The 12,705-nt window shown below is 32.8% G+C and overlaps 1 protein-coding gene across 1 annotated transcript in view; it reads left to right on the top strand.

The window, feature by feature from the left end:
* The window catches only part of ADAMTS19 (ADAM metallopeptidase with thrombospondin type 1 motif, 19), a 293,732-nt gene that overhangs the window by 99,296 nt on the left and 181,731 nt on the right, over positions 1-12,705 (top strand). The window contains exon 8 of the mRNA XM_011981215.1: positions 3,417-3,460. Coding sequence (XP_011836605.1) covers positions 3,417-3,460 — 44 coding nt within the window. The remainder of the gene's footprint in view (positions 1-3,416; positions 3,461-12,705) is intronic.

Here is a 12,705-nt window from a genome sequence, read left to right as displayed (position 1 = left end):
GGGGAAAAACAGTTTATCTGAAAATTGATGAAAATAAATGTTCTCGGGAAGAAATATGGAATATGGTACTTAAAATTTCAATTTCTAAATTGAAAAGCATATTAGATCCAGCTGAAGAGAGCATTAGTGGATTGGATGATAGATCTGAGGGATTCTCCCAGCAGGCTACATAGAGTGGTTGAGAGATGGAAATACACAAAGGTGCCTGAGCGTTAACAGACATCAGAATGAGAACTATAATATTCCTAAAGAAGTTCTAGGAAAAGAGAATGGAATGTCAGAGGGATTAACTAAATAGATAATGGCAAGAATTTTTAAGTATTCATGGATCTTTAACTTGAAAATATACCAAGTACCAAAGAAGATAAATAAAAACAAAATCAGTACCTTGACTCATCTTCGTGGGACTGTAGAATTATAAAGACAGAAATAGTGTTAAAAATTAAGCAGAAAGCAATGCATGAAAAAAGGGCAAAAACTGTAATCAGAGACTTCTAATCAATATTTATGAATGCTAGAATAAAATGAAATGGTATCTTCAGTGTTTGAGAGTCAATAAAGTTGACTTTATAACAACTCAGTTACTGTTCAGTTATGAATAAATGCTAAATAATAAAAATGAAAGCAAAAGAAAATAACTAGGAAAGTTTACCATTCATAGATAGATCCTCATTGAAAGAGATACTGAAGAATGTACTTAAAGAAAAAGAATAGTGAGATGTCTAGAAAGTAAAGATAAAAGATATAACTGAGAAAAAAAATTGCTTAATAAAAAGGCAAATTGTTGCATAAACCCTGATGGTTTTTAAAAGCAACTGTCAAATTTTAGATTTGAAAAATCAAGATGGAACCATAATTTCAGATTAAAAACACATGAAAAATTGAAGGGAGCGATTGGATTAAAAGAATGTTATGTTCTTGCTTTTTTCAGGAGGAAGAGCTTTACACATTGTAAGGATATGTGGTAGTCAGGAAAAGTAACATTCCCTGCAAAGATGTTTATGCTGTAATTTCCAGAACCTGAAAATATGTTATCCTGTATGGAAGAAATGACTGTACAGATGTGATTATATTAAGGATCTTGAGGTGGTGAGATTATCCTGGTGTGAGGAAAAGAGAGAAGAGAGTCAGAGAGGGTCGTATGATGATGGAAGCAGGGGGCAGAGTGATGGAATTGTTGGCCTTCAAAATAGAAGGAGGCCCTGAGTCAAGAAACCTGGGTAGCCTCTGGAAGCTAGCGAAGGCAAGGAAACATATTCTCATCTAGAGCTTTCAGAGGGAACATGATACTGCTGACACATTGATTTTAGTGCAGTAAAGCCCGTTTCAAACTTCTGGCCTTCAGACTGTAAGTTGAAGTTTTGTGTTGTTTTAAGCCACCAAATTTATGGAACTTTTACAGCAGCCATAGAGAACACATATATCATACTTTAAAATGTAAAAGGAATCACACATCAACCACAATTTAATGTTACTTTCAAAGTAGCCAAAAAAAAGTGAGTGAAAAATAAAAGGAAGAAAGAGAAAAAGAAGAACAAAGAAATAGAACTTGGTAAATAGAAATCATAAATAATAGAAATCCAAAGATATCAACAATAAAATAGAAAAGGATTAAATTCATTTATAAAGATATTATATAACTAGCTTTTAAAATTTTCTCTATGTTCTCAGAGAAAATGGATGTTAACAACAAAATGAAAGCGATAGGACAAGCAAATACTAATGCAATACTGTATATTAATATTTGTTAGTATCAGACACAATCCACCTTAGCAAAGTAAACATATGGATTTTACATGATAATAAAAATAATAGTTCAAAATAAACAAACTTAGAGACTGAGTACTTAATAAACAATAAACTTTGAGATAAACAAAGCAAAAATTAGAATCACAGGGAAACATCAAAAAAATTATAACCACAATGGAATTTTAACAGTCTTTTCTCGGTACCATGTAAAAATCAATCCAGAATTGATTATTCTACGTAACAATTGTATATCAGAGCTTTTAAGAGCTAGATGGAACTGCACTCCAAAAAAAAAATATACATTTCTAATATACAAGGAACATTTACGAACACACATACACACACACATATATATACACATATATAGATATATGTATGTATTAAATCACAAATGCTGCTAATGAGCCAAGCAAGATGTGAATTGAAAGCTAACCATTATCAAGATCAACGTAGACTTCATTGGTGAATAGGCAAAAGTATTGTGCTTTAATTTTAAAAGTCTTTTTTTTTTTTAATCATTTAGATACAGCTTTCAGATCCTGTAACAAACAGAGGAAATTTTTTTTAAAAGATAATTTTACTTTCTCATTTATGTACACACAAAAGACCTATTGTAATATTGTTTGTGATAGTAAAAATTGTATAGAACCTAAAAGCTTATTGCTAAGAAGTTGCTTATATTATGATACACTAATAGCAGCAATAAAAAAAATCCCCAACAGAACATCACAACTAACTTTTGAGAGCTTACTTTGTGTGTGGCATTGTTTTAAATACCTTATATGTGTTAACTCATTCCCCTTGCACAGTAACCTAGGTTTTTAAGGTTTTATGTATGTTAAATCATTTAAATTGAAGAATAAACCTAGGTGGTAGATATTATTACTATCTTTATCTTTTTGATGAGGTTACAGAGGCACAACAAGGCTAAATAAGTTGCCTAAGTTCATGTAGCTAGTAAGAGGTAGATTAAAAGTTTTGCTTTCATATATTCTGCCTCCAAATCTCATAACTTTTATTAAGATATATTAAATTATGTTCTATGAAATCCTAAATAATTGATAACAAAAGTGAAGCATTCTTAGGAATGCTAAGATATAGTTTCAGATAAAGAGTAAAAATTATAAAATATTATACATAGTTAGATCCCATTTATGTAAAATAATAATTTCTTTATACCATTAATAAAATGATTATCAATCTTTAAAAAATTTTGCCAGTCTTATGACATAAAATATTATGTTGTTTTAAGTTGTATTTATAACATTTAAATCTTCTATCTGGAAATAATTTTTGTGTTACATGAAGTAGGTATCTCCCAGTAATTTTTCAAATGGAAAGCCTTGTCCCAATACCAGATACTAATTTTTGTAATAAAATAATAGAACACTGTAAAATTCAAAACAAGATGGGATCTTACTTTTGAAATATTGTCCATAATATGGGAACTGTCTAATGTCTGAGGATTAATTATATCATGTACAAATGTGCTATAAAATTTAATCTTCCATATCTTAGAATTAAAAATCTTATTCACAATTTTATTAGATTCTTGGAGATAACAGATGTGTTTCAATTACTCATATAACTATTAAAAATGAGTCACATGATGTTTTGTTTGTAGAAAATAATTTATCTTTATTTCAGTTTTCTATTTTTCTTTCTAGGAAAGATTTCTGTGTGCACAAAGATGAACCATGTGATACTGTTGGTAAGTATAAAAATTCTCACACTTTTGGAGTTCTGGAGAACTTGAACACATCACTTGTTTAAGTATATGAAATTATTTGTGTTCTGGTTATAAAGGAATAACTTCAAAATGTCAGACATACATATTTTCTACCTATATGTTTAATCGTTTGTCAGCACTTCAGTTATTAATTAAATAGCTTAAAGACACATGTATCAACTATATGTAGGAGATAATCTTTAAGTGATGCTTTGAGGCTATAATCAGTCTTTTTTTGTTATTTTCTCAGAGATACGCACATGAGTTTGATAAAATTTTATTATTATTAATAACCCAAGACAAAATATATTAATGACATTGTGATTGACTAATTTGCAGGATAACAGATTGTTTTTTATGTGTGTTTAAAAATCTTTGCAGACTGTGTCAAAATAAACTGCTGATTCAGTATGATTCTTCTTATGTAAAGTAGCAAATTTTTCACCATTTATATTAGATATCTAAAGTGCCTAAAACAGAACCATATAGCCAACAGAATTCATGAAACCACTGTTCTAATTTTGAGAGAATGGCCACATATATTTTCATGTTTTAAAATGTATCCATATAAATATAAATGTATCTATCCAAAGATACCCCAATCTCTCTCTCTCTCTCTCTCTCTACATATATATATATATATATTTAATTTTAAGTTATGTAGCTGTGTGTAACAATATATTATTGGTAAGGTACATTTAAGAGTTGTAATCTAATTTTGGCGTATCATATAGGGTTCATTTCTATAAGATGAGCAATATTTTAACTTGACCATTTTGTTGTGTCATTTGTTTTTTATAAAGTGAACAATAATAAACAATAAATAAACAATAAATAAAAGGGGGCAGAAACAGAACATAGGGATATTAGTATTTTAAAAGATAATTCTAACCAGTTCCATTAACCTAATTTTTCATCAACCTCCTCATATGTTTAACATCTTGGATAATATAAGGATTTTTGACATGTATTATTCATAAAACTTACGATGGAAAGTAGTTATAATAATGTAAAGTGGATGATGATGGAATCAAGGGAATATTTGGTTCAGAAGGAGCTGTCAGCATAAAAAGAGCTGGGCACCTAAGGAAAAGTGGAATTGATGTAGGGACCATCTTCCTACTGTTGACTCTCTTGCCTGCTTCCCCTCCAGTTTTCTTCTTTTCCTGTCTGAATCTCCAGAAATTAAAACTTAGTATCTAGTTTTTGTTACCCTAACCATGGAAGCTTTTGATTACCAGTAAAACTTGTCTCAAAATAATAACCTTTTCTTTCATGCAAGCAGCAATGTTGCCCCTATTTATTATTATTAAAGCCTTCTTTAATAGGGACAGCTCACATCTTGCCTTGCTCGAGTACATGTGAGAAATCAGCAACTCAGGTGACACCTTCCATAGCTATACACACGAACTGACTCTTTATAGCCTGTAAGCAGCTACTAATAAGAACCAATTTCTGTTTTGATAACAACAGAATTTCACATCTTGCTAAATCTGCTAATTCAAAATTGTGTGTATATTTGTGATATGGTATCTGGAAATTTTATTTTCTAATTTAAAACACATTTGCGTAATTGAGTACCTCAGTGTGTTCTGATAATCAGAGTATGTAAGATTTGGCAGGAAAGCAATTTATTGAGTCTTTGGCTCTATTTGTCCTGTTCATTAAGATCTTCAAAAAAATCAGTTTAAAATATTATAGCATAGGGTGTGAAAATTCCAGTGCCCTTCCTGAATTTTGTTTTGCTGATTCCTTAGGTTGTCATCGGCACCTCTGGCATCACTAAAGCCTAGTTCTCTCTTCGTATCTTATGGCAGATTTTTTTCCTTTAGCCCAAATATAGATGGGATCTTTCCCTATGTAGTCTCGAGCAGAGTGAAAATATGAAATATTTCTTCAAGACAGATAAAATGAAAACTTATAACAACCAAGTCAAAGTAATCTGTTTTACCCAAACCCCACGAAAACCTTCTTGTCACACTACCTATGCCTATGTATAGAGTCATATACAGTCAACCTTCTGTATCATGGACTCCAACCACTTGTGGTACAAAAATATTTTGTCTAAATAAAAATATGAAGTAAAATGCAGCAATAACAAAAATACAAATTAAAAATAATGCAGTATAACCACTATTTACATAGCGCTTACCTTGTAAGTGCTAAGTATTATATTAGGTATTAAAGGTAATCTCGAGATGATTCAGATTATAGGAGAGGATGTGTATAGGTTATAATCAAATACCACCCCATCATATAAAAGGAATTGAGCTTTCATGGATTTTGTTATCTGCAAAGAGTCTTGGAACTAATCCCTCATGGATACAAAGGGACAACTATATTAATAAGATTTATAAAGACATTTGTGAGACACAGACACTGTGATTGCCACCTCATCATCCATGCATCTACCACTGTGTAGCTGCAATGCTATGTTAGGAAAGGATAGCCCTGGGGGTTGGGTCATGATTTGTCTGGGCCTATCATGGGGATTGTTTCAGGACCATAGGCCTAAGCCAGTCAGCACATGCCATTGCCCAAGTGGAGACATATGATCTGTTCCCTATATTTGCCTCATGAAGCTGAAAAAGGTAGCATTTTTGATGGTTAGAGCTTGATCATTTATGCCTCCACTGGATATAAATAAGGAAGGATGCAACCCTTATCACTGTAATCAGGAAGGAAACCATCCTTGTGATGAATCTGACATCACATACTGCAGAATGAAGAGATGGAAAGTATCTTTCTCTTGGATAACATTGTTGAATCCTCCAATCCTGGAGCCCAGTCTAATGTTTGGGTTTCTGAATATGTGAGTCAGTATATCCTTATTACTAAACCAGTTTAAGACTTTTACATTCCTTGTAGCCTAAGGCATAAAAATCTTCCCTGATACTCATATTTTCATTTACAGGGCAAGAAAAATATGGGGCAATATTAATAACCTCTACTGTTATTAAGAGAAAATGCTGGTAAACTGCTCTGTGACTTCTTAAAAAATTAAATGAGCATGTATATAGCTTATCAATCATCTTAATAGCTATCAATCTCTAGTAAAACAAAGCTGAAGTGATTTAGGGTTAACATCAATAAAAGGTTTATGCATACACATTTTAAAATCTCTTCATATAATCCAAAGGGATATATTTTTTGGTAGATGCTTTTAAGTCATTGTATACTTCTTTTCCCTTTTATCTATAACCAATGTGAAGTCAGCCATTTTACTTTTAATACTATAATGAAAATATGGAGAGAAGAAAGAGAAAGGAAAGAAGTGGATTTAGTATTTATTAGTTTGGATCATGTAGGGTTGAATGATGACTTTAAGATGCTTCTCCCTACTCTCCTAGGTATAGTAAGAGGAAAGAACAGCACTTAGAGGATTTGAATGTATATTATTAATGTGAGTTATAAATGGAGAGGAATGCTTGTATTTTCAAAGCAATGGTAAGATTTATGCTTTGCATTGTAATGCAAACAGTATTTTCATGGACATTGTCTCATTTAATTCCATCAAAATCTGAACTCTCTAGTTTTGTTATCATTATTATTTTACAGATGAAGAAAGCCCTGAAAAACAAACGGATCATAGATTTTGAAGTCAGATATCTAGATTTAAATCAAGGCTATGCTACTTATTAACTACGTGAATGTGGGCACACTAACACCTTGAAAGCTTGGATTCCTCACCTTTAAAATAGAGGCTACATCTTCTGTCTCACAGAATGTTGTGAAACTGTGACAGTTGCAAAGCAGCTAGTTAATTGGCATTTCATCTGCACCAGTTTCTATCACATCCTCATGGAGAGGTTACAGATTTGCCCAGAATCACTGATAGTAAATGGTAGTGCTAGACTCTACCTCAGATCTTCTGACTGTACTGTCACCTCTCTTTTATAACATAATTCATTTTTATGCCATAGATAAAAATACAACTAGAAAACTGAATGTGAGAAAAATGTCTTCAGATGAAGATACAGAATTAAATTGGAAATGACAAACACAAACTTTGAAATAATTTTATGTACCAGTATTTCAGCTTTAAAACAATAGGATATTGTGCTCATTTGCTGAGTCAAAATGTTTGTGCATTTTAAATAAGTTGGGCTCTATTAATGTTACGGAATATTGTTAAGTAAGTGTTTTCGTTGATAAATTATAGTTATTTACTAAGCTTACATTTGAAAAGCTACATAGGGGATAAAAAGTAAAAATAATTTTTACCACCTTCTCAATTACACATTTTTTCCTGTTGATTTAGTTATGTAGATGGTTTGGTGGGTCAGTAGGTAGGTATGTAGATCATGGAAGAAAATATATGGTATTATATGTTTTAATCCATTAAAATATCAATTTTAAAACATGTGCATTTATCTTTTTTTTCTTTTGATTTTTTTGAGATGGAGTCTTGCTCTGTCGCCCAGGTTGGAGTGCAGTTGCGTGATCTTGGCTCACTGCAAGCTCCACCTCCCAAGTTCACGCCATTCGCCTGCCTCAGCCTCCCGAGTAGCTGGACTACAGGCACCTGCCACCATGCCTGGTTAATTTTTTGTATTTTTAGTAGAGACAGGGTTTCACCGTGTTAGCCAGGCTGGTCTGGATCTCCTGACCTTGTGATCCGCCTGCCTTGGCCTCCCAAAGTGCTGGGATTACAGGCGTGTGTTTACCTTTTAAATCCCTGAAATTAGGATTCATTTTGCAATGAATGGCTTACCAGGGTTGTCACAGTTTAATTTAAAGTTTTAAAAATCTTACATTGAATGAACTATGGTAGTATATTTAAATTTTAAGGGAAATAAAGTGTATTCCATTATGCAAGTGGAACTATCTCTTTGCTGCTATTGCTTATGAAGTTGCCTTAATTTTTGTGGTAGGCAGAATAATGGTCCTTAAGAGCGTATTTGCCCCAGTCCCTGGAATTTATGAATATGTTAGGTTACAAAGCAACAAGGAATTAAGGTAGTAGATGGAATTAAGGCTGCCAGCCAACTGACCTTGAAATAGGGAGATTATCCTGTATTATCATGGTAGGCCCAATGTTGTCACAAGAGTTCTTAAAAGTGGGAGAGTGAGGCAGAAAAGTTCTGAGTCAGAGGGAGATGTGATTACTAAAGAAAGAAAGAGATGCAGTATGAAAAGGATTCAGCTCATCATGGATGGTTTGAAGAATGAGGTTACTAGTGAGGAAATGTGAGCAGCTTCTAGAACATGCAAAAACAAGGAAATAGAATCTTCCCTGGAGCCTACAGAAGTGAACACGAACAGCCTTTTCAACACTTGATTTTAGCCAGTGAGGTCTGTGTCAAACTTCTAACCTAGAAAACAGCAAGAGAAGAAATTTGGATACCTTAAGCCACTGAATTCGCAATAATTTTTACAGGCAGCCATGGAAAACCAGTACACTTTCTAAGTAATATTGCCTCCATCATTTAGAGAAAGAATAAAGAAACGTAATGATTTCAAGTCTTTAAACTGTGGTATCAACAATTCTGTTTCTATGGTTAGTTTTGAGAACTGGTAAAAAGATTAGATAAAAAGTAGTAATTGGTACCATGATATAAAAATATTTATAAGGAGTAACAAACTCAGGTTCTGTTAACAAACATGATTAATTATAATTAACCATTTCTAGCTGAGGGATTAGCCAAAATAACGACAACAAAAAATAGTCTGTATCTTCTTCTAACAATGAAATAAATTGAATCAGTTCTTTAAAATCTACCCACGGCTGAGCACAGTGGCTCCTGCCTGTAATCCCAGCTCTTTGGGAGGCTGAGGTGGGCAGGTTTTTTGAGGCCAGGAGTTCGAAACAAGCCAGGGCAACATGGTGAATCCACATCCCTACTACAAATATACAAAAAAAAAAAAAAAATAGCTGGGCATGGTGGCACGCACTTGTAATCTCAGCTACTTTGGAGGCTGAGGCAGAAGAATTGCTTGAATCCAGAGGTGGAGGTTACAGTGAGCTGAGATGGCACCACTGCACTCCAGCCTGGGCAAGAGTGAGGCCCTGTCTCAAAAAAACTTATAATAAAATAAAAATAAAATAAAATCTACCTACAAAAATACCAGGCTCTGATGATTTTGTAGATGATTTCTATGTTCCAAAGATGGATCATTTTAATGTTATACAAACTATTTTAGAAAATAGAAAATGGAGAGATTAAAACTATATAAATGTCTTACTAAATCCTAAGAGGATAGGGTAAAACAGAAAAATGATAAGCCCTTCTTTATTAGGAAAGAAATGAAGAAAGTCAATCAAATATTAGCAGATATTATCTTACAATGAATGCATTTTTTAAATAACCAAGTATGGTTATTTTATTGCAGATGTATTCCAGAAATGCAAGGGTGGTTTAGCATTAGAACATCTTAAAATGTAACTAAGTATTCCAATTAAAGATAAAAACCATATGATCATCTTGTTTGGATAAAGAAAATGCCTTTCATACGATTCAAAACACATTCATGATAAAAACTCTTGGCAAAGCAGGGAAAAGTAGGAACTTTATTAACCAGTAGAAATCACTTACAAAACAACTTGTAAATATCTTTCCTTTTAAACAGTGGAGCATTAAAAGCATTCCTTTTAGAATCAGAAACAAGGAAACAACTCTGCTACTACCACTTCTATTCGACAATGCACTGAAAATTTTAGGCATTACAATAAACTAGATAATACTATTATCTACATAAAGAATAAAAGAGATTATGGAATTAAATTATGAGAAATAGTAGGAGAATTTAATTGGTAGTTAGATATCAAATCAATATGCAGTAACAAATTGCATTTTGTTTTAGTCACAGGCAGTAAGAAATTAAAACTTCTGTGTATTTTATGTAAAATGTGAAATATATTGAAATATATCTAATGACAAGTATGTAAAACATATGGAGAATATTATAGACTATATTACAATTCAATAAAGAAGACCCAACTTGATGAAGAGATACACTCTACTCATAAGACTAAATATGATACAAATGTTCATTTCCCTCAAACCGATCTATTAATACAATGCATTCCATTAAAATTCTAACAAGAGTTTTGAAGGAACTAGACACGATGATTCTAAATGTATAGAGGAACATAGGTCTGAAAATTGCCAAGATATTGGTGAAGAAAGAATATGGGAAGGAGGGAAACCTGCGCTATCAGATACCAAGATATAGTACACAGTAAATATAAAAACGCAGTTGCCCGTATTTGGAAATTGATGTATACTGCAGATCACTGGGTAAGGCATAGTTCAATATGTGATGTTAAGATGGTTATTCACATGAGAAAAAATTGAGGTTAATTCTGTATGGTTTAAATTTGTAAAAACAGGAATCTATTTCTGAAGAAGAGACAGATTTCTTAAAGAGTACACAAAAATGTTAATCATACAGGAACTATATTAATATTTAAAATTTATGAGTATTAAAAGACAGTAATGAAAGTGAACAAAAGCAAGCTTCTATCAGGGAGAGGATACCATATTTCCTGGATTTTAAAGTAGCTTCAATTTTCATTGATTTCAACACATACCCTTAGTTTATATATCACTAAATAAATAAGACAATGACCAATTTTAATTCTAAGAATTATTGATTTCAAGACATTACAATGTGAAATAAGGTGAATCTTAGAATTATTGATATATATTAATGGTATTTCCAATATGTGTAACCAACAAAGTATTAGAACCCAGAGTATAAAAACAAATTTTCTGAATCAGTAAGAAAGAAACAAACAAGGAAGTAGACATGCCAAATAGGGCAAAAGACTCTAAAGACCATTTTTGGAAGATAATACATCAAGGGTGAATTTAAAAAAATAAAATGGTAAGATGCCCAACTTCATTAGTAGTAAAGGAAATGAACATTCAGATCACAAGCAGATTTCTACCAGTGGGATTGATGAAATTAAAATCCTACATTATAAAGTGATGGCAAGTATGTGAATCCATGGAAACAATGTGCTTCAGGAGTGAATTTAAATTGATATAATCACTTTAGAGAACTTTGGGCAGTATTTAGTAAAACTGGCATTTGTGCAACTTGACATCAATTAAATTCTTACAAATACACCTTAGAGAATCCTATGTGCATTAAAGACATGTTTACGATAGAAATGCAAACATATATCCAAGTCCAAAGTTTATCTTTTATTTTCTCTCAGGAATATAAAGCCCTTGAAACATTCTATATCCCCTGTCCTTATTGTAGGCTGTTACCATTTTTTAAAACAACTTATTTGATTTTTAAAACACACACGATGTTATGGTTTTCTACAGTCAGTGCTCAATTAGATTTATTCACATATTTATTATTTTATTGGCTTTTATTAGTTCTTCGTTCTTTCTTACAAACCAGTTCTCTCTCCTAATCTTACTTTCCTCCTATTGAAGCAATATTTATTAGAATTTCCCTTAGTAAAAGTCTACTGATGACACACACTTAAGTTTTTGTTAGTATGAAAATGTCTTAATTTTACTTCAATTCTTGAAAGATATTTTAGGTGAGTATAAAATCCCAGGATTCTGGATACCTGTTTGGTATTTTTGTTTTTTCAGCACATTTTGAAGATTTAGTTGACCTGTCCTTTGGCATCCATTGTTGCTCTTGAGGATTTAGCTATCAGTCTAACTTATTTTAATGCCATCTGTCCTACAAAAACAAAACAAAACAAAATAAAAACAGAGTCTAGGCTAAAAAGTAGACAGGTTTTCATGCTGTAAATTTTTTTTTAGGGAGCAGATTGTTTTTCTTATCGTTTTGTTGAGTTAATTATTTGTGTGGGAGGGTGGAGAAAGATGGTATCTTCTCCCACTCACTTTAATTAGAAGTTTCAGTTTGGAGATCTCACCTTGAACAGGCATTATCTTTGTTCCAGTGCAATGGCTAAGGCTGAACATTTTGGATCTGAGACTGGTAAATGCCTATAGGCAATCAGCACATCGGTGCCAGCTCAGAACTCTTCCCTGCTTTTCCTTCAGCCCATGGAAGGATTTCCCTTAGGCCGGGCGCGGTGGCTCAAGCCTGTAATCCCAGCACTTTGGGAGGCCGAGACGGGTGGATCACGAGGTCAGGATATCGAGACCATCGTGGCTAACACGGTGAAACCCCGTCTCTACTAAAAAATACAAAAAACTAGCCGGGCCCAGTGGCGGGCGCCTGTAGTCCCAGCTACTCGGGAGGCTGAGGCAGGAGAATGGCGTGAACCCGGGAGGCGGAGCTTG

The sequence above is a fragment of the Mandrillus leucophaeus genome, unplaced genomic scaffold (assembly GCF_000951045.1).
Source record: "Mandrillus leucophaeus isolate KB7577 unplaced genomic scaffold, Mleu.le_1.0 Scaffold221, whole genome shotgun sequence".
Taxonomy (NCBI): Eukaryota; Metazoa; Chordata; class Mammalia; order Primates; family Cercopithecidae; genus Mandrillus; species Mandrillus leucophaeus.
Note: the sequence above shows the minus strand (reverse complement) of the source record. Positions and strands in the feature narration are given on the sequence as shown.